This window comes from Oculina patagonica, chromosome 10 (genome assembly GCF_052425735.1).
Source record: "Oculina patagonica isolate OP01 chromosome 10, crgOcupat, whole genome shotgun sequence".
NCBI classification, from domain to species: domain Eukaryota; kingdom Metazoa; phylum Cnidaria; class Anthozoa; order Scleractinia; family Oculinidae; genus Oculina; species Oculina patagonica.
This window is the reverse complement of record NC_135767.1, coordinates 10,906,677-10,929,162: the sequence shown is the minus strand read 5'-3', so window position 1 is coordinate 10,929,162 and position 22,486 is coordinate 10,906,677. Positions and strand designations below refer to the sequence as shown.

Below are 22,486 nucleotides of genomic sequence, written 5' to 3'. Positions count from 1 at the left end.
CCGCTGACCAATCCTCGTGTTCCAAAATTTCACAATCTTGCAAACCAACATATGTTTCGCGCTTATTTTATTGTATTTTAGTAGCATTTTGAAAATCAGGAACGATGAGTGCAATTTTCAGAGTATTTTCCACAAGTTCTTGTAGGAGGAGCGATGCATTTCTCCCGTTTACGCGCGCACTGAGTAGGGTCACCGCAGCTCGAGCATTTGCAACAGACACAAAGGTAACGTAACCAATGTTTAATTTTGTGTAATTAGTTAAGCTTATACTTATTTTGGTAGCTTTAGTTCTGTAGCATAGAAATATTTTTATCCTTTTTATTGTTTTTCGCTTTGCTAGATCAACATTGCGATCGCAATTTTAAAACTTCAAGCTCTATTGCCTACCGTACATGTACATAAAAGCTCTTTTAAGCACCCCTCCCCACCCCCTCACCTTTCTGAGTTTGGGACAGTCCATTTTTATCCGCACCCCTCCCCCCTAAGGATGGCGGGGTTTTGCAAAGGGGGGATCGGATTTTTTCTTCAAAGAAGCCAACAAAATTTGGACCGTTCGGAAATTTTTTTCAAAGGTGCCGACAAACAGTAAACCCTTTGGATTTCATTTTTCAAAGGGCACCGACAAAAAATTGAGGGTTCGGATTGCTGCCATCCTTAGGAAGGGTGCGAATAAAAAATGGAATATTCCCTCAGACACACTAGTAACCAGCCATGTTTACCTTAAATTGTTACTTGCTTTGTGGATATGTGTTATTAAATTTTTGCAGAAATAAACATTAAACAAATCCCCCCTCCCCCCTCATTTAATCATCCATGTTGGGTACAAGTTTGCAGCTGCTCCGTTATGTTTTTGGAGGATTTCCTCTTTTCAATACCTTTTGAAGAGGGTGGTAAAGGGTATTTTTGTGACCCATAATCGGCTTTTTTTTTCTTTTTTTCCTCGTGAATCGTGATTTCCATAGAAGCTGTGAACCGTGATTTTCCTAAAAGCATTCTTTAATTTTCCGAGAAGCGTGAAGTGTCAATTTTATATTTTTGATGACTTGTGAAAGGGTCCTTTTATTTTCTGTGAAATGTGATCTATACCCCCCCCCCCCCCTTACTACCTACATGTACTTTCAAAGGGGGTGCACAATCTGCATGTTCTTTTGCAGATGAGGATAGGTTGGGTAACCAGTAGGAAACTCACAGCTAGGATACTCGTAGTACGTTGTAGTTGTCAATAACCAAATTCTTCTCTTTGTTTGTCCCAGGAAAACCTAAGAAGGACTCCATTATATGACTTTCATTTGGAACATGGGGGTAAAATGGTTCCTTTCTGTGGTTGGTCAATGCCTGTGCAATATAAAGATGGTGTACTACCCTCGCATTTACACACTCGTCAGCAAGCCTCTTTATTTGATGTATCACACATGTTGCAATTTAAGTTACATGGAGATGACAGAGTGAAGTTCTTGGAGAGCTTGGTTGTTGCCGATATCCAAGGACTTGCAGATAACACAGGAACACTTTCATTGTTTACGACTGACAGTGGTGGTATTATTGATGACTTGATTATTAACAAGACTCCTGAGCATTTATATGTCGTGTCAAATGCAGGATGTGCAGATAAGGTTTTAAAACATCTTCAGGTATGGAACATTATAACTGTACAAGTACTTATAGGTTGCTCCGAGACACATCAGTACTTAGAGAGGGGGACATTGTGGTTTGCGGTATTGCAGTATTGGCCAATTTTTCATGTGGTCTTTCGGTAATTTTAATCTTGTATTGCGGTATTCTCCAAACCTGCAGGATGTGTTTTCTTAGCGTTTTGGTCGAGGATAGTTCTTATAAAAACTTGTCCTTCACCTTTTTCCAACCTTAGCCCTTTGGGGTCATTAATTTTCGAAACCAAGCGAGGTTTACAGCCTAATTTAGTCAGACATTTTTTATCTACAATTTGACTGTTTTACCCTTGTAAAAATTTTACTGCGATCGCGCCGCGAACGCGCCGCGATTCGCACCGCGAATTGCGGCGCGTTTTTGGCCGCCGCGATTCATGCCGCGATCGGCTTGGATCGCGCCGCGATTCGTGCCGCGATTCGCGCCGCGTTTTTGGCCGCCGCGATTCTCGCACCGCGGCGCGATGGGTCGGGAATCGCGCCGCGATCGCGCCTAAATCTTTAAATTTAAAAACAATTATCTTGGCGTTTTGCATACCGACAAAACAAACACACAAACTCTGTATCGAAACAACATCATTTATTTACAGAAGCTTACAGAAAAAGACGGCCAGTTTCGCTGCCGAGCACAATTATATTTCGCAAAGCCGGAGAGCGTGATTGAGTCTTTAGTTTACAAGCAAATAAGTGAACAGTTCTTCTGTAAAATGTGAACAACACATACATAACGGCAACTAACCTTTTACTCGTCCTCAAGCGAAGGAAGATGCAATGATGTGATCTACCAAACGAGCGAACTATCTCTTGGTCATGCATCTGCGAAGAAGCCGAACCGTCGAAGATGCGCTTTTCCCCGAAGCTTTTTTAAATAATACAACATTGAAGTCCCAAGCATCAACAGGTACAACTTCGCATTGAATGGTCCTTACCATCAAAATGTTTTCCTCTTTCCACTGTTCGAGTTTTGCATTTTTTTTTTAAATCACAGTTCAGCTGTAGACGTTCAGTCAACAAAGTCCATGACGAAGCGCTGTTGAAATTATAAACAAGCTGTCGCTCGAATTAACAAAACAAATTCTAGCAGTTTTCACAGAGACGCTTTTCCCTCAAGTTAGGTCGCTTCTAAACTCTTGTTATTAACAGAAGCAGCTAAAAAAGAACACATTTTTCCAGTCCTGATTGTGAAGAGAAAACATACCAACTTTCTCGAAATAAAATTTCTTTTCTGCTTGGGATGGCGTGGCGATTGCGTATACTATGCACTACGTGACCTAACTCAGCCAATCGTAACGCCCAGTTCACGACACCTTGCGGCAAAAGGCGGGAAAGGACTTCGATGTGTGTGGTCTACGGGAAGGTAAATATAAAGCTCTAAAAAAAGCTCATTCTGACAGCCTCTTCGGAGCCACAATTAAATTAAATGCCATATAGAGGATTTTTCAATGCGAAAAACGCAATTGCAGCGAATTCCTGATTGTATTTGCATTTGAAGAAAATGGCCGACAGAAATTTGTCATTGGATTGCTCAAAGGTATTAAGGTTCCTCAAAGATAAGAAAAGAAAGAAACAAAGTGTTTGAAAAGATTAAAAAACGGACTGTTAAGAAATAAAAATTCTTATCTTTTAATTTATCTTTACTCATTATCACGCGCCGTTTTGTCGCGCCAGTTCGTCTAGACTAAAACTAAATAAAACTTTTCTCGTGGGAATCACGTCCTCACGGCTCACCGTCACGTAATAAAATGTTTTTCGACATTTTAAATCAAACTAGTTTTATTACTACTTTGATTAGCACTTAAAGTTTATTTCATCAATACAAGTCATGATTTGCGTTACGACCACAGCATGATTTGTGAGAGTTTCAAAGCATATTGACTTTCTCCCGGTGATCGAGAAGTGAGTTCTCGCCGGGAACACTTCCCGAGATTTATTCCAGCCCCCCAAATCGCGGTGCGGTGGTAATCAATCGCGCCGCGATCGCACTCATCACGCCGCAATCGCGACTATCACGGCAATCGCGGCGCGTTCGCGTTCATTTACAATCGCGTCACGCATGATCGCGTCGCGATGGCAACAAATCGCGGCGCGATCGCGGTAAAATTTTTACAAGGGTAACAACCAGTTTAAAGTTGCTTTTTGCCCGATTTTTTTGTGATTTTTTTTGTGATATTCCGATATTTGCCTTTTTTGCGGTAATGCGGCGTTCAGCACCCCCCAATGCTCCCTCTCCGTAGACCTCTCTATCAATCATTGGCATTCTATTTCAGCTACTGTACATGTAGACCAATGATATGGGTAATAAAATTAATTGGTTTAAACTAAAGGTCACTCAAACGTTTCATGTTTATGGTTAATAAACAGGAAATGCCATGCCATACTCCACTTTCTACATTAACAAGGATTTTTCTTGCAAAAGGTATCAGTGTACCCCAAAATTAACCATTTTAAAGAAATGTATTTCAGGTAGATCTCATTAAGACCTTTCATTCAAAAAAAAATTCATGAAAAAAGATTGACTCTACACAAAGTTATGAAGGAAAAACATTTCTTATCATTATTTATTTGATAGTGATAGCTGTCAACAGGTTGTCTGAATGTTCGCCGTCGGCGATACTACCGTTGCGTGACTATGCATATGACAGAATTCTTGGTTTTCGACGAGTTGCTTTGAGTGTTTTGCGCTGGCAAAATACATAGTTTTCCTGACGTCAAGAAGGAACATTTTTCTGTTCCTTTCTCAAGTCTGATCAAATTGTTGCAAAAACGGGTGGGGGGGGGGGGGGGAAACAAAAAGATTTTGCAGATGTGCTAATAGATAGCGACAACGAGTTATTTTTCACCGCTTGAAGCGGTAACGTCACAACCTAGCATCATGACAAGTCCCTCGATTTACTTTACAATGCTTGCAATTCCATGTTTTCGTTGTTTCAGATTTAACATTTCTAAAACTGTTGCACTGGGACGAAAATAAAGCGAGCGGTAGAACTGAAATCATGCAACAGACCGTTTCTGGCCAGAAGCAACATTTGACACAGCTTTGAACAAGATCTATTGTTAAAGTGAAATGAGCCATCATTCCATTGCTCAACGCACAATCATTACTTTGCTGGGGTTTGCGTTAATTACCAGATGGTAAGGCAGCTCCAACGCATGATGGTCATTTGGGGTACACTGATACCTTAAAGTGACCAAAAAAAATTCTGCTTAGTGATGATGACATTTTCACATATGTTTAAAAATGCAGCATTGATGGGCGTGCATCCATCAAGTTAGAAATTTGCACACTTGCACTGTTGACTAATATTGCGCAGATTTACCAAATATAATATTTCAGATATTTTTACCACCTCCAAAGTCCCAAATACAGGTAGTGCATTTTGTTGACTGTGCATGTAATTTAGCTGGTGTATCATTAACAGGAGAGACTAACGACTGTGAGCAAAGATTTGGATGTTGCTTTGGAAGTTCTTGAGAATAAAGCCCTTGTTGCATTACAAGGTAAAGTACATACATTGCTGACTGGCATGTAATGCAGTAAATGGCAAAATCAGTAGCCATAGCCGTAGAAGGGGCTATTTTACTGTGCTGGTCTGGCAGACTAAGCCAAATTTGAGCGTAGGTCTGCTGGAAAATTCTATATTTGCTGGCAGTTTAACAGTCAAGAAATATATGGCAGTCTTGGTCTTCAGAAGAAAATAAAAAAAAAATTTGCAGTCTAGGACGAAAAAAAATATGGCAGTCTGCGGACTGAATGAACCCCTATAATAGGTCTACCCTCAGTTAGTAGAGGGCTGTAGTGTAGTTCCAAAGTTTGGCATGAAATTTTTCACTCATTTGTCACGTGTAAAAGTTCAAAGTGTGTGGTTCCAAGTAATAGCCATACCTCAACAAAGGATGGTTTTTGGGTTTGAACCCTCCCACCCTGGAATTTCCAGTTTAGCTTCATACTTTCCCTTAAAATTTTTGGCTATTGAGACCCCCCTCCCCCTGAGAATTCCCAATAACCTTCCTGGGTGTGAATATTCTCTGGAACTGCACAATTTGCCCCAAACACAGCTATCTCATTGTAATTTTCCTGTAGAGATAAGTATGGTAATTACATTAGATTCAATATAGGGACCAATAAGCACTGATAGAACATCTTTCTTCTTTTGTACCAAAGACGTTTCAATTATTATGTCATAACCACACCTTTTCATGTAAGCCTAGGTGCCATTCTTTGTGTCTGTTCCCTGTCTTTCAGGGCCCCAAGCTGCCAAAGTTCTTCAGAGTGGTGTACAAAGTGACCTTAGTAAAATGTTATTTATGCATGGTGGTGTAATGGATGTGTTTGGAATCAAGGATGTGCGCGTTACAAGGTGTGGTTACACTGGCGAGGATGGCTTTGAGGTAAGAACAGCTCTGCAGTGCTCTGGCAGGTTTGTAGCTGCTAAGCTTGAATGAAAAGATGACCGTACTTGGTTTGGTTTTTTTGTTCTTTAATTCAGTAGTCAGTTCGCTTTTAGTTCGAGTAATACAGTTTCATGAATTCTCATTAGTTCACAGATCTTTGATTGAGCATGCATGAGTGCATTCAACCCTCCAAGTTAAGACCATTTTAGTCGCCATGGCGACTAAAATTTTGGAGCTGGCGACCAAATTGGAACTGAAGTCGCCAGCCTGGCGACTAAAATAAAGGAGAAGGATTGAAAGCGTGGCTTAATTTAGCGACTAAAATTTTTCACTGGCGACCAAACTTGAGCAGTCAGTGGCCAAATGGCTACTAAGCAAAAAAATAAACTTGGAGGGTTGGCATTCATTCCTACATTCAGTTTTGTTTGTTTGTTCCACCATCTTCTCATCTACTGGTTAACAGTTTATTCAGTCACTGTTAATACATTTTTTACATTGGACTTACCAGTACATTTCGCTTCATTTTTAGTTCAATAAAACAGCTATATGAAGTTTCATTAGTTCAAAGTTTTTCAATTGTTTGTTATTTTTGTGGGAGGGTTGTTCAGTCGGTTGATTGTTCATTGGTTTGTTTGTTCATTATTGTTTCCACAATCTACATACATGTGCTGATCGGCTGTAAAACAGTTTAATAAGTCATCCTTTATTCAATCCCACATTGCACATTCCAGACACATCCACGACTGTTTAATTAAACCTTACTTGTTATTTTATTTCCTTGCTACCAGCTGTCAGTGGACCAAGACAGAGCTGTTGATTTGTCCAAAGCTTTGCTAGAAAGCAAAGAGGCAGAGGTAAAACCAGCAGGACTGGGACCAAGGGATAGTCTGCGACTTGAAGCTGGGCTTTGTCTCTATGGTAACGACATTGATGAAAACACCACTCCTGTTGAAGCAGTGCTTGTGTGGACAATTGGTGAGTTGGTCTATTTCTAAATCAACTGTTGTGGTTCAAATTTATTTTATTTTACCTTTCATTCAAATTTTATTTTCCTTTGTTGTTAACTCATTATCATACACTACCATACCCCAAAACAAAGGAAAATAAAATTGAACCAGCCACATCAGAACATTTTAATACCCAGCTTTTCTCACTTGAATAATCTATTAACCCACATTAACCACGCTGATATTCTGATCAAAGCAGGAATAGAAATAATTTAGTCTCACAAATGAATGTCAATTTTAAATTCAGTCACCTTTCAATCACTGAGTTACCAATCTTACACACTACAGTGCACTGCACCAGTAAACCACTTCCTCTCTGAAAGCACTATTTTCATTTACCTGTTGAAAACACTACCTCTACCGTTTTCCAGGGCAAGGGGCATTGTTACAGCCTGTTAGACATTGTAAGAATCGATGACATGTCCTGTTCTGAGAGGTAGTGAGCAACCCCACTGCAACAGTTGCACTTCATTTCGCCATGCCACGCCACGCCACGCCACGCCACATACAAAGCACCACGCGACACTAAACTGCACTGCAATACACTGAATGCACTGCACTCCATGTACATGTATCTGTGACAGGGTCCTTGCAAACCGCCTATTGTATCAATCACATCAGAATACATTCAGTAACGTTTTGAACTTTTCCTTGCTATCTCCTTCATTTTAATACAAAGGAAAGAGGCGACGTGCCCAGGCAGATTTTCCAGGAGCAGAAATAATCCTCAGACAGATCAAAGAGAAGGCTAAAAGGAAAAGAGTAGGACTGGTATCAAAAGGACCTCCTGCAAGAGGTAACGTCAAGCTCAGGATATCAATTCTCCTGAGTGATTTCCATGCATTTCTTTTATGTTAGTTCTAAGAATTTTGTTGTAAATCAAGACAGCAACTCCTAGTTGATAATTAGCGTGATTCTCATTACCCTTTGTTTGACAATGTAATGATAATGTAGGGAGAAATTATATGTTGATCTCAGTCGAAAACTTAAAGGATTACTTTCTAAAAATCTGTTGTTTGTGCCAGTGTTGACAATAATCGTTTTCTTCGGTGTGGTGCCCTGCGGTATAAGTGCAAATAACTTATTTACCAAGTTGATAACAATTTGCCATAAGGGTGACGTGCATGTTGAAACAACCTCGTTCCCAGGGTCTCTCTCTTCCAAGAGTCGGAAATTGGAGATGATGGGGAGAAAGAGACCCTGGGAACGAGGTTGAAAATACTACCCCTGTTATATCTGAGAAAGATTAACCATCCCTGTTTATTTTTGGCTTATTACTTTTTGGTGTTTTTCTTCGCAGAAACTATTACTGTGTTTTGAAGTTTCCTTCATTCTCAAACCAATCTTAAATATAAAAAAAGACTTTCAGTTAATTGTAAAGTATCCTTTAACAGCGAAGTTTTGCAGCCTGTCAACACTTAATCTGTTGTTGTTTTTAGGTGGAACGAACATTTTGGATGCCGATGGCCAGAAAGTAGGTAAGCAACATGAATAACACAGTATAATTGCTTTTAAAGACTGTTGCCAGACAGTGTTGATAAGAGGTAAAAGCACTTTATATGTTAGTACCTAAAAGGTGAGTGGGCTATATACTATATATGTCACTGTTTTGTCGCGCGTGAATACGTCGTATCAGCGAAGGGCTGAGGACGTGATGGTGGTTAAGCAAAGTTGCTGAGAACACAGCTTAAAATTCTTAAAGTGTATATGACATGAAAAATATTTCCTGCTTATTTGAATGGCCTTTTAAAATTCAGTAGAATGACGTTTTTCTTTTTGAAATATCTTTTTTCGTTTCAGAGATATTGACGTTTTTGTATTATGCAAATTAGATCAGTGATGACGTCATAAGAATTGACTCTAAAAAATGGTAAAATACTGAATAAACAATATCTCTAAAACTATTAAAGCAGTGTTCTTGAAACTTGGCACCACAAATGTGCATCACAAAAGAAACAAAATGTCACTCTTAGGGCTGTTGCCATGACAACAGTTTTGCCACTGGTGCTGTCTCAATTTAAACTGAAATTCCCAGTTTTTGTCTTAACCAAGAACCATCTAGCGCAGCCAAACCGATGGTGGGGATTAAGGCAATATGGGAACTATGTCTGTTCTAAGCAGGACCCTTTGTCTCACTTTAGAGGCCAGATATGGGGATATTTGTCTTTTTGACAGAGAGAGACTGGAGCTGAAAGAGTTGCTATGGCAACAATACTAAGAGTGTCATTTTGTTCCTGTTGGTGACGCATATTTGTGGCGCCTAGTTTCAAGAACACTGCTTCAATATTTCTAGAGATATTTTTTATTTAGTATTTTACCATTTTTAGAGTCAAATCTTATGACGTCATCACTTGCATAATACAAAAACGTCAATATCTCTGAAACGAAAAAAGATAATTATTTCGAAAAGAATAACGCCATTCTTCTGTATTTTAAAAGGCCTTTCAAATAAGCAGAAAATTTTTTTCATGTCATATACACTTTAAAGTCGTCGAATGTAAACAGAATTGAAAGGCTAAAAATTTTGTTTTTAAGTAAATTTGGTCCTTGAGGGTTTTATAGATTGCAAAAGAAACTGCACGTGTAACACCGCTTCCTTGAGACGTCGACTTACCTCACAATGAAAATTTGCAAGATGATTTGCAGGGAAGAAGTGTTACAAAAATTCTTCCTTCAAAACTGAAAATCACCTCGTAGGTACCCAGAAAGGACCTTTTCAATCCACAGTCAAACGCACAAACCATTAGGGCATTGCGCAAAACCTGTTTTATAGAATGGCCTAAAAATGACTCAGGTTTCACTTCTCTCCGATTTTTTAGGTCACGTGACAAGTGGATGCCCATCACCGAGTCTCAAGCAGAACATTGCAATGGCTTACGTGGTGACAGAGTTCACCAAGCCTGGGACATCACTACAGCTAGAGGTCTACAAGAAGAAAGTCGAGGCTCAAGTTGTGAAAATGCCATTTTTGCCAACAAACTACTACTTCGGCAAATGAATTTAAAACGGGATGGAAAAATGATGATTTTGCGTGAAAGCAGAAGGCAATCGGATCACGCGTGCATGATTTAGCAACACTATTTGAAATTGAATAGGGTTTTAAATAATGAGTGAAAACGAAGGGTAATATAAATGATTATTTTATTATGTTTCTTAGACACGGTCGACCCCATACATTAAGGCTTAGAGTGCCAGCCTGCCAATCAAATCTCTTGAACAATGTGCGGAAAAATGGATAGGAGAGCATTCACATAATTAAAACAAAAAAATGAGATTTACTGTTTGCAAACACTCGCTCTCATTCACAGAAGGCAGTTCTTACAATGCCGGTTAAAATTCTTTGGGACTCATAACAAAATACCACCAAATGACAGTCTTAAGAAGGGAGAAGCAATTTTTGTAACCCTCTCTTCCAAAAGCACTTTGAAAATATCTTTTCTAGGTTGGAAAGATAAAAATCAACATTTTTCAAGAGGTAGGAATGGAAGCAAAGATAGTTTGCGAAGACCAGCATTGTAGGTCTCTTTATCTCGCCGCAGTCGATTCGTTTCAGGTCACGTTCGTACCGAAACGAATTCGTAATCATGACCTGGAGAAACACCTGCCGGAACTTGGCAAGGACAAATGAAGTTGGGAGCTGTAACTCAACGGGAGAGCAAGCTATTACTTTCATTAACTGCTCGGTGTTGAAATATAAAAAAAGAAAATCAAGATGTATACTAGTAATAATCAGAGATTAGGGGAATGCGTTCGACCCAAGATAGGTACCCAAGATAAGGTTAGCAAACGTAAACCGAGTTACACGAGTGTTTATATCGTCATACAAATTTCAAACGACCGCGCGCGCAACATCACTTGAGACTATCAGCGAAACCATCTCAATCCAACAGCGCTCGAGGCAGCACAGCAATTTTTTTTTACTACTGTTGAAGGGAGCACTGCAGAAACGTTTGGTTTTCAGCACAACTCACAGGGCAAACTCGAAAACGCAAACCTGTTAGCCAACCTGCCACATACCAAGATACATAGAACGATACATAGAACGACTTTCGCTTGCGCGTTCACAGGACAACCACGGGACCACACGCCACCACAAGATTAGGATGCGTTGTCCTACGGTCGAACGCAAAAATTGTTTACAGCCTAGCGGTATATCGGCTTAATGAATTGTTTTTGCGCGCGCTGTCTTTGCGGCTCAATGCCATTGTTGACGTTGCTGTGACGCAATTAATTGCTTTCTTATGTCTAATCACATGAGATCGAGGCCAACTTGCCACATACCGACATACATAGATAGACACATAGAACGACTTTCGCTTGCGCGCTCACAGAACAACCGCGGGACCACACGCCACCACAAGATTAGGATGCGTTTTCCTAACGTCGAACGCAATAAAAGTAAAATAAATAAAGTTACAACTTTTAATAACCCTTTCGTTGAATACATTTATTCAGTGAATAACACGTACGTAGCTTGATATCAATCTCTGCTTCAACTCTCCATACATTACTCAATTCCTTCACACGAAAAAGAAAATTAAAAAGCTCCTGTCGAGAATAAATACCCTGTAACTAATAACTACGCCGTTCTTAAAACTCTGGATCAAAATAAGTAACTTCCCTAGGCGCTTAATTGAAACATGACGGTTTTAAGGTTTATTCTTGCAACATAATTAAGTAGGCTTCTCTAGTTTAGCGAAACTTCAGTATACTAGATATGTTGTTTTCAGGACCAAATAAAAATGCGACATTTATTTTCCAAAAAATAATTTATTAATTAACTTTCCTTCCTAGGCAATGGAAGGTAACATTCACTTTTTGTCCACATTTACATTACATTAAAATACAAATAAGTTACAGAGCTTTTCTTTCAAAAGTATTTGAAAAACTCCTCGTCTTGAAATATACACGTCCACAGAAAGATAAAGTGTTCTTGTACATCAAGTAATACTCATTTAGCACGAAATCTGGAAAAAAAGAATAAATAAAAATGCTTAACCACCATTGTAGTGCTATATTTATTTAACCTTGGCATAACGTCTTTGTGCTGGCAAAGAACAAGCATTTTTTTTGTTTTTTTGTATTTGAGGCATTGGTGTTATAGGTATTGACTTGTTTTAGTTTTATGCGATATACTTCAAGCCTTATATTTTAATGACCACTGAATTTAATCACTACTGTACTTTTAATTAAGTCATCAGTCAATCAATCAATTTATGCACTTTCATTTGAGAAGTTCCCGAAGAACCTGCAAACTAGCTCTTCAGTTAACTGTACCGACCAAGTTAGAAAATGACTGATTGATTGATTGATTGATTGATTGATTGATTGATTGATTAATAGATTGATTGATTGATTGATTGATTGATTGATTGATTGAGTACAGAAAACTCTGATAACAAGTGGAACAAATCTCACCTAGACAACAATCTCTTCTCTCTCTCTTTCTTCCTGTGCTTGTCGCAGTAGTAGCATTGACATATAGTAACATCAGAATTAACATCAGGGATGGAGATATTGAAGAAACTTGCAAGTTGCTGCAAGCTTGGTAAAGACACACCCGGCTTACTTCCGTTTGCTTTCTTCATCTTAGCATCCTCTTGAAGAAGCTGTTTTTAAAGAAATAAGAAAGTGTTCTTGAATTAGTGATGTCAATTATGAATGCTATAAATCGTGTTACAATCGTCTACAATAGAACTAGTAGGTTTAAGATGAGCTAGGAAACTCGCCGTGAAGTTGACATCACGCATTAAGGTCTCCGCACACGTGGGGACATGTCGCAGCGACATGGAGCAGCGACAAAATCATGTGTTGTTCACACTGAGGGGAAGTGGAGCGGAGACATGTAGCAGCGACAAAATCACAATGTGTACACACGCAAAATATGTAGCGGGGACATGTTCCAGGGACATGTTGCAGCGACGCGTCCCCTCGTGTGTGCTGATTATTTTTGGCACGCGAAACACGGACTTTAAAGCTGTTTTGTCCCTGCAACATGTTGCACGGAATTCAACTCGTTGAAAAAGGGGAAAATTCAGGAATTCGTGTTGCACGTGCCAAAACTTATCAGCACACACGAGAGGACGTGTCGCTGCGAAATGTCCCTGGAACATGTCCCCGCTACAGTGAATTGTGTGTGTACACATTTTGATTTTGTTGCTGCTGCATGTCTCCGCTACACGTTCCTGCTACACGTCCCTCGGTGTTAACAAAACATGATTTTGTTGCTCATTACAACATTTGCTGCGAGATGTCCCTGCGTCTTGTCCCCACGTGTACGGACACCTTTATAACCTGACATCACGAGAAGAGTCCCGCGTTTTTGTTTGCTCTTTACAACTTTTTACAACATTAAGATGGCAGAGACATTCGTTTGTCGACGTTCTTGTTCCCGTTGACATTTTGGAGAGATCCACAACTTCATTTGTTCACCGTCATTGATTTTTGAACTGTTAAATACAGTGTTCATAGAACTGTATTTTTAATACCCACCTTCCATTTTTGGTAATCCTTGTGGTTCATGTACTTTGTCTTTGTTTCAAAGTTGCTATATGAAGCGCCTCTATCCAAAAGGTTTGTGGATTTGCCTTCACGTCGAGCCTTACGCTTGGCCTGAGTCCTCGCTGAAGCCCTTGGATGCGCGTGGCCTGGTAAAATGATTTCCTTGGCAAAAGCGATTTCTTGGGCAAGAGTACGCTGGGGTCGAAGAGCAGGACGGACTGGGTACGATAATGTCTGTTGGATCACCTGACGACTAAGGAATGATCGTTTGTCGCGCTCTTTGTCCACATTCTCGTTCATAATCATTGACTGTTAAAGGAACAGAGGCCAAAAAGAAGATTGCATGATATTTATCACTTTCACTTTCAAGAACAATCAACATCCACTTCGACTTTCTTAGTGCATTGTGAAGAAGATAAGTAAGGCGAAAAGAGATAATTATCAACTAGAGCAAACTCTCAGATATTTGAGAAAATGTAATCATAATTTGTATTAGACCGATGAAATTTAACTCAGACGGCAACAAACGGTACACAAATAGGTTTGCGACAAATTGTTTCCAACTAAAAACGAAAAGGAAGAAAAGCCTATCATTACCTAATCCATTTCCAAAAAAATGTTATTTTCCAAGTAATCCGCGCTACAATGGCCATACAAAACGGACATCCCCTGCTCTCCCCCATCGCCCACCCTAACCGTTAGCCTAGATGTGTTTTGTACAGGAGCCTGTCTTCTACCTTTGCACGCAAAATGCTCTCAGCCAGAGAATACTTTGTCTCTTGCGTTTGGTGTTTGATCACATTCCTCTTTCCTTTGTTTTTGTCTTCAAGATGTTTCTTTTCGCCCAGAATCCGTGAAATGGCGGTGTTTAGGTCACGTTTGAATTCAGTTGACTCCTGCTCTGATATCAGGTGTTTGATAAAGCGTCGGTTCTCCAAAGCCTTTCTTCCACCAATCAGCGACTTTCCTGAAACATTCATGACGCACGTTTGGAAGTTTGTTATAAGGTATTAGAGTTGTTCTAAATCCATAAAATCCATCTAAAGCCAATGTCCAACAGAACACTTGCTTCGGTGCGAAATTGATACATTCGACAAGGATTTGAGTATTACTGTCTCCTGTACATCACATATTTTGTACTTTTAGCTTTACGAAAAACGAAATGCTAAAAAGCTTATACCGGTCCACCGCGTCTCTTCAAAGCCAGTAGTCTTGAATTATTATTCTCCCTTTACTAAAATAATAAGCCCACCACTCTTCCTTTGAATCTATTTCCCTTACCTTGCCGTAGTTCTGTTGATGCTGTTGGTGGTGGTATTGTTGGAAGAATCAAAGGTGGTTCATCTGCAGACGAGATACAGTAATAAACAAAGTTTTATAACCGTTTCATAACTTCCATCTTTATGGAATTCGAAGACTTCTGATACAGTTAGTTTACAATCAAATAGAAGTTGATAAAGGTAAATAAACCTCCAACAGCTCCTGTTTGGTTGTCAGCTAACAATTTCACTTGCAGCACAACAGTTTGTTCGGAAACTAAACAATTTTTCGTCTATTTAATGTGATATTTCCTATTTTCTCATCTTTCTTTCGCCGTTACTTCAACTCTTCCTAACATTTTGCATATCATAACTATTTGTTCACGGTGTATAATTTTGCCAAATCTCTACCGATTAACTTGTTTAATAAGGCTTTTGAGTAATTTTGAATCAGCTTCACATAGTATGAAATTGCAGTTTCATGACATCACCGGCCTCATATGACGACAAAGTCAGTACATAACCCTATATCTCGAAGAAAAAGAATTTGAATTTTTACCTCTACCCTCCCCACCCCCTTTCCACTCCTTAAGTATAACTTTGTGTGAAAATCCTACCAAGTACAATTTTGACATACACAAACAGCAATTAAAACATTATAACTAAAGTAGCGTCTTACCATCATTGTTCCTGTCATTCAAAGCCAAAGGTCCTTGATCCTCGTCATCACTTGGCATGATATCAATGATAGCATCATCTGTTGTCATATTATTCATTTCCAGTTTCTCGCTCGTGTAAATCAGTACTCCAGAAGAAGCCTCATATTTAGATTCGTTTTCACCATAAGCATGCTCTATTCTTATCAACACTTCTTCTCTGCTCGTTTCTTTGTCCACAAAGTTCACCACTCTCAGGTCCTTATGCTGTGATTTTTCACTTGTGTAGTTCATTTCATCATCGACATTATCATCATCGTCCATATCTATCACGACTTCATTCCGTGCTGCCACAGGCGTCTTACAGGACTCTGTTGAGGAACTGGTACTATCGGTTGCCATGGACAAGGTACGTGTCAATTCACCAGAAGCATTAGGTAGTAAAGACAAGTTAGAGGATTCCTTGGATGTAGATGGATGTGGTGAAAGTGATGACTCAGGGATGGTCAGTTCGCATGATTCGGTTGTTAGCAGTAGAGGACTGGCAACAGCTTTCTTTGTCAGGTCGCAGGCTGGAGTTGATGAAGTTGTTGAATCAGAAGAACAAATGTCCGACCCAGATAATGAGATCAAAGACACTGATGTCAAAGATGCAGACCGGGGTGTCTCAGTCGGTGTCCAAGTTAATAAGTCAGACAGGGACGATGTTGTGAATAAAGAATCCAGGGATCTCGATTCTGGAATTTCATTAACCGTCCAAACCACTGTACCAGGCGTGTCATCAAGTGTAGGAACAGCCATTAACGGAGTAGATTTTGGCGTGTCGGTCAGTGTCCATATTTTCTGTTCTTGTGTTGGATGGTCAGATGATTGATAAGATTCCTGGACTGATTTTTGTCTTCTTGGTGTTGATTTAGGACTGGTGTCCTTGGATGATTTTGTGTTACGTTCCATGGCCGTCCTATCAAAAAGCACTTCCTCTTCACTCAGCTCCTCACTCAAGTAACCAGTTAAAGGAATATTTATTCCGAATCCATAGCCGTTACGTCGTCGCCATCGCTTCTTTATAATTCTCCTGTAGAGAAAAAATTTAAAAACAGGAGTTTTATGATGAAGAAAATACTCGAGATTACTCCTTCTAAAGACAATTTGATTAGTAACAGAATGTAGCGATTTCATGCAAAACAGTCTTAATGTTAGAATCGTTTGTTTAAGAATTCTTTACTTCTATTTTTTAGTCGAAATTGTTATTGGCAAAAACACCAATCGTTAAATTTAGTTGCCGCTAAAAATATTAACATAAACTAGTGGTAACCACAGGTTAGAAAGTGCGGGCCTTGACGCACTTAGAAAAGGTACTGGTACGAGAGTGCGTAATTTTAGATGGCAGTGTCGTTAAATGATTAACCTGTGATTAAATGGACAAAAGACAATTATCCCGAGTAACGCGTCACGCAAGGAATGCATGTTTTTATCGTTTTGGGAAGTGTAATCGAGCACGCGGTGTGAATTGAGATGTGATTTTTCTCAGTCGGTAAACTCGCTATGTTGTGCTCGCCTTTTATTAACGTGGCGCGATTAAGGATAATTAAGTCACGCTTAATTTCCGCTAACCGGCCGCGAACCAGTCAGAGTTGTTTTTTGTCGGATTGACAGTTTAGTGAACTGTAGTCGAGCACGCGGTGTGAATTGAGATGTGATTTTCCTCGGTCGATAAACTCGCTATGTTGTCAGTGTTATAACGAATTTCTCGAGAATAACCGTTGTTGGAATCATTCGCTTTGCCGTGGTTTATGCGTGATACAATCAGAGCAAATTTTCGCAAAAGCAACACCCGTAAAACAAGTCTGCAAATTGTAATGTTTGCAATCTTCCATGTGACAGAAGCCTAGATCTTATGTGACAATCGTTCTTGGAGAACAGCTTTTCTCTTCCGGTGTTACGACAAACTGTCGTGATTGACGCATTTTTCGCATTCCGATCGTTCTTAGTGGAAGAACAAAATTTTCGACTTCCGTTTTCTGTTCGCTTTTTATTAACGTGGCGCGCACGCGTAAAACGCAATCCGCTGGTCACTGTCAAGATTAGGGTTGCGGGCCTCTCTTGGGCCCGCAATTAACATTCACATATGATTTTCTGTAGGTTGCTTCTACATTTAACTTGATTAATATCTGCAAACTACCACTAGCAAAAAAAAAATATATTGCAACGTCTTTTTCAGGAGCAAAGGATCATTCATAGAATTTTAAAATATTTCCTTCTTGATAGGGGATCAATTTTATTGCATTTGTAAGCAAAGTATGCAATTTCTAGTTATTTTACATTTTGGGACGTACACTAGGCCTCTAATCCCGCGCGTTTCATTCAATAGGTTGAAAATTTAATAAAATAAAAACAAATAGAACAAAACACTAAATAAACAAACAAACATTTTGTAAATAAACAGAAAATTGTTGGCTATTACAAAACACGAGGGAGTAAATTCGGTACTGAACACAAATCCATAAATGAACTATATTGCAGCGTTCGTTATTAAAAAAAAAAAAGTAACAGTAATGTTCTTTAGTTGGTTATCAGTTCAGAGAAAAATATATTATGCAAGCAACCCGACAACAGTACTATAAATAACATCATCAGAATTAGCACTGCATCAAGACAATATATATACAAGCACGGCTTTCCTTACTTTTAAAGGGACTCGCGCTATATAAGGAAAACAACTGTCTAAATGCTCGCGCAAAATGGCGCAAGCAAATGGCGAATGTATTTAGAATGTAGTCACGTACAATTAACGGTAAGTAAAATTTACTTTTAATTTACAAACTTAGAACGAGTCAAAGAAGGCATTTTTTAAAAAAATTAACAAATTTAGAACGAGTAAAATAAGGCAATATCTCGCACTATAAACAAATCAAAAGTGTTATCGTAGCGACCTCTGTATTTCTTCGTTCTTTACAGAAATCGCGTAGTTTAAATTCGTCATTTACACCATTTGCGCGAGCATTTAGACAGTTGTTTTTCTTATGTAAGGAAAGCCACAAGCACTTACCACAGACGTGGAACAGCAGTGAAAATAAACAAACACATCAAAATTCCTGCCAAGATTCCCGCAACAGTTGATGCCGGTGAATGTGAGTCCGCTGGGTCTTCAGTCCTGGAATCAGATTTCTTCTTTTTCTTGAAATATTTGACTTTTTTACTCTCTTCTAACTTTGCGTGTTCGTAAGCTGCATTCCAACGAAGACCTGAAGATGTCTTCATTCCAGGATGAACAGCCATCTTGTGTTGTGGTATCGCTGATGTGCCGCCATGTCGTGTTGACCCTTCGTGTCCAGTCACCTTTGGTTCGCCATGTAATAAAGAATCGTCCTTATGATCATTATTGTGGGAAGATTTCTCTTCATCTTCTTTAGCACTACCGTCCTCTTTTAAAATCCAATCTGATTCTGCATCAGCCGTATCGACGGACGGAATAACCGTTTCCTCAGTTGGTAAAATCGTCAATTTGAGGGGAGCGTTAATTTCCGTCTTGTAAGGTTCGCCTGTGCCAGATGATGGTCGGGTTTTAAGGGAAACAAATGCGTCCCGGCCTTTGCCATCTCCAAATCTTGAAGCCGTTGAAAGCATTCTAGTACCATGTAATGAAGATAGCACTTTAAGCTTGCGCATTCTCGCCGATCTTCTCATCGCGAACTTTCGCATAGTTGGGACTTCTTTGGTCTTGTCATAACTGACATTTGTATCCAATTTCTCAGGCTTTATGCCGTTCTTTGAAGCCGTTAAAACTTCGCCGTCCAGTGAGCCGATTCGTTCATCATTATATGAGAATGAATCTGTGATTGGTGCTGTATGGACGGGAAACTTGTGTTGTCTGGAGCGAAGCGGTACATCAGGATTTCTCTCTGAAGGATTCTTGAATCCCGCGGTCACTTTGCTATAAGACTCCGTAAAAAGATGGTTGGATTCTTCTGCAAATTGAAAGGAGAAAGATACAGCGTGTTGTTAAAATACAATTACGAAGTTTGGGTTTTGAAAACTAAAGAAAATTATTTAAAGAAATGGGAAGTGATGGGCGCAAGAGTACAACAAAGGGAACCTACTGCCAGGCTGGTGTTGAAATGATTTCCCCATTTCGAAAGAAAAGTTAAACGCATCTGGACGCAGGTGATGATTTTATGATGATTCATAAAAGGCAAATGTTTGTGGACAACTTGTTGAATGAGAGTAAAAAAAGCGAGAGCAATGCACCAGATGGAAAATAAATCTCGTGAACTAATATAAGCTTAAAGGGACTATGTCACGGATTTTAGCCAAATTTTGGCATAGTGGAGGACAATCAAACTTGGTGAAATATAAAAAATAACCTCGTAAAACAGTGAAGGAACATTTTAATAACACGGCGAATACAAAAGAAGGTATGGATGGCCAAAAGTAAAGAAGATTCAAACGGATTGTGATATGGGTTTTTGAAATATTGTCCGGCGGAACAGTTTTCAAAGTTAGTCTCGTTTCATTGAAACTCAAAATTCTAACGCCCGGGAGACACATTTGGTTGCAAGAAAGCTATGGTTTTGTAATTTAAATCCAACGAAATAATTTCTTTGCAAACATTTAGTTTCATACCAAATATTTTGCAAAGCTAAGTAAAATAAACTTAACTCAGCCGTGACACAGTCCCTTTAACGTAAGCTTTATAAACCTTGCATTTCATTCTTCCGCGTTGACGAGTTGAAACCGACTACAAACTAAGTTACAGAGTAATCTCAATTGCTGATTGTTAACTCTTACCTCTTCATTACGAAAAAACAATCGTATTTTCTAGCCAAGGTGAAGCAAAAGAGCAGTTTCAGGCGCGAAACAAAGTTCGCCAACTTATAAGCTAGCTGGCGACGGTGACTCCACAACAACTTACACTCATTAAAGTGGAGGATACTCATTTGTTTTCCTTTGTTACTTCGACTAAAATGCTTAACACTAAAACTCAACAGGCTTTAAACCTACATGCCGATTCTCATTCATTTTTTTTCCTCACAGAAGTAACCAAGTCAAACTCAGAAGACTTTCCAGTGAAATAGTTCGTCACTTCAAGTTTTCAAACCAACGCAGTGCAGAAGATGGTGCGCTTAGCCAATCACAAGAAAGTAATCAATTTATTATTGCGACCCTCACCCCCCCCCCCCCCACCTCTCCCACCCCGCCTCACTAGAGCGAAATCTTTGCTCTTCGTGGCCCGGCTTCGCCCCCCAAAAATTGCTCGCTTATCCCGCACTACGGAATCAAAAGTTTTTTCTTTAACATGTTTACCTTTCTGTTTTAAGTCATGTTCAGTAAGCTTAATTTCTGCAATGATTAGAAAACTAATCTGTTTTTGTTTCACTTGTCCAGATTTCCGTTGCGAGGTTTTTTCTTAAACCTATTTTAGTTGAGTTTTCTAATTAATCGGTAATGTCGAGTTAAGTATATAGGTGTCTCTTACCTTTGCAAACTGCGTTTGATACCAGGAAACAAAAAAAGATCAATATGAAAACTTTTTTCTTCTCCATTTTCAGTATTGTGCCATCACACTCGTATAATTCAACGCATTCTCGTAGGAGTTTGTAACATTTGACCTCACAAACGCATATTGACGTCACGTTTGCGCACCGCAGCGCGCGCTGACAGTAACGCAATAAAAAAACAGAAGCGCAAGTTAAACTCACTGGCGCGCGCTAACAGTAACGCAATAAAATAACGTAAGTTAAACTTCCTGGATAATACAGTTTATAAACTGATACAATACAGTCTTTTAAAAAAACGCAAAACTGTGATGCGCAAGTGTGGTTCCCAGAACGCGTTACTTTCGTTCCCAAATTTGCTGATTGTGCATGTTAGGCGGCGGACGGGTGTCTTGGCACTAGTGACTGTGTTGTGCTTGGTTCAGGGACTGCATTCCCGGAAGCAGTACAGTCAGGGGTTAAATTGCTGTGTGGGACTGAGTGAAGCAAATGTAGAACTACCTTCGCTTTGATTTATCAAGGATTCGAGACATCGAAGATTCAACACATCATTTATTCGAAACATAAAAGACGAGCAAGCCCGAAGCTTTACTTCAAAAGGCTTTTCATTCAAAAAACATGCACGTCCACGGAACAATTAAATATCATCACACATCAAGTAAAAATCACTTAGCAATAAAATCTAGAAAAAAAAAACAACTAAACATCGCGTAAGTGAAAAAAATAACCTGCTTCAGGACTTGTTAAGGCGCTAAATAAAACTGTACGATGCAAAAAAAGTACACTCCGCAATCCGGCATGCGCATTACATTTTGTGTTTAGTGAGTAACAATGTGAGTAAATGTTACAATTTACATGTGAACATTCCAATGGCGGCTTATTTTTGGTGTTTTGAAGTTGAACTCGCAAAAAATTTCTTCTTTGCGGGGATTATTGTCTAAATTCGCTCAAATCTCGCCGAAACACTGTGGAATGACAAAAGTTGACACCAAGCAATTTTTTTAAAGTTTTATTAGGTAAATTACATGCATGTACATACTTTGATTGATTTCAATTTTCAGCTAAAATCTTTATACATTAGACACATTACGTATACGCTTGGGTCTCCTATGGTATACGCTTGGGTCTCCTATGGTCCAAGTCAGTTTTACCGACAAAGTGTTTCAAATCTCGAAAGCACAACGAGAAGAATGTGTTAAAATTTAGTACGTCGTTAGTTATAGATCACAGAAAACGTCAAAATGTGGTAGAACATAAGTGGCCCACTCGCCACCACTTTTTTGTTCTTACCACATTATGACGTCACCTGTGATCTATAACTGAACAGACGCACGGCAAAATGGAATCTATTGAGTAACTGTATTTACATTGAATAAGTTGATAATGTCCAGTAGTTAAAATCAGCGTTCATTGTAGCTACGGAAGTCATTGTGAGAGAATATTTACAATCTCTTCGTGGACCATTTAGCAATTATTGGATGAGGCTGAGTATGATATGAAGAATTATGCAGA

General features: G+C 39.2%; 2 protein-coding genes across 4 annotated transcripts; one reads left to right on the top strand and one right to left on the bottom strand.

Moving 5' to 3' along the window:
* The first annotated feature begins 28 nt into the window (after nt 1-28).
* On the top strand, nt 29-12,067 carry LOC144628512 (aminomethyltransferase, mitochondrial-like). 3 transcript variants are annotated; one of them, XM_078486626.1, is made up of 8 exons: nt 29-224; nt 1,254-1,631; nt 5,087-5,162; nt 5,908-6,053; nt 6,845-7,031; nt 7,743-7,859; nt 8,503-8,541; nt 9,883-12,067. In XM_078486626.1, exons 1-8 carry the CDS (start codon nt 105-107, stop codon nt 10,059-10,061), a joined length of 1,242 nt encoding a protein of 413 aa, XP_078342752.1. In that variant the 5' UTR covers nt 29-104; the 3' UTR covers nt 10,062-12,067. The 3 variants fall into 3 exon arrangements, with proteins under 3 accessions (XP_078342752.1, XP_078342751.1, XP_078342753.1); XM_078486625.1 differs by having other exon boundaries at nt 5,084-5,162; XM_078486627.1 differs by lacking the exon at nt 7,743-7,859 and having other exon boundaries at nt 5,084-5,162.
* Nucleotides 11,893-21,065, bottom strand: LOC144628473 (uncharacterized). The gene is made up of 8 exons (XM_078486578.1): nt 20,956-21,065; nt 18,529-19,447; nt 15,503-16,554; nt 14,846-14,908; nt 14,302-14,531; nt 13,556-13,873; nt 12,482-12,672; nt 11,893-12,030 (listed from the first exon to the last, which is right to left on the bottom strand). The coding sequence occupies exons 1-8, from the start codon at nt 21,020-21,022 to the stop codon at nt 12,015-12,017; spliced, it is 2,856 nt and encodes a 951-aa protein (XP_078342704.1). The 5' UTR covers nt 21,023-21,065; the 3' UTR covers nt 11,893-12,014.
* Nucleotides 21,066-22,486: the final 1,421 nt, after the last annotated feature.

Bases quoted from the DNA above. Each gene is read 5' to 3' on its own strand.
- LOC144628512 (XM_078486625.1), top strand. From the start codon at position 105: ATGAGTGCAATTTTCAGAGTATTTTCCACAAGTTCTTGTAGGAGGAGC. The intron at 225-1,253 runs GTAACGTAACCA...TGTTTGTCCCAG, and splicing joins CATTTGCAACAGACACAAAG to GAAAACCTAAGAAGGACTCC. The intron at 1,632-5,083 runs GTATGGAACATT...TATCATTAACAG, and splicing joins AGGTTTTAAAACATCTTCAG to GAGAGACTAACGACTGTGAG.
- LOC144628473 (XM_078486578.1), bottom strand. From the start codon at position 21,022: ATGGAGAAGAAAAAAGTTTTCATATTGATCTTTTTTTGTTTCCTGGTA. The intron at 14,532-14,845 runs GTAAGGGAAATA...TGAATGTTTCAG, and splicing joins ATCAACAGAACTACGGCAAG to GAAAGTCGCTGATTGGTGGA. The intron at 13,874-14,301 runs GTAGAAGACAGG...TTCCTTTAACAG, and splicing joins AGAGCATTTTGCGTGCAAAG to TCAATGATTATGAACGAGAA.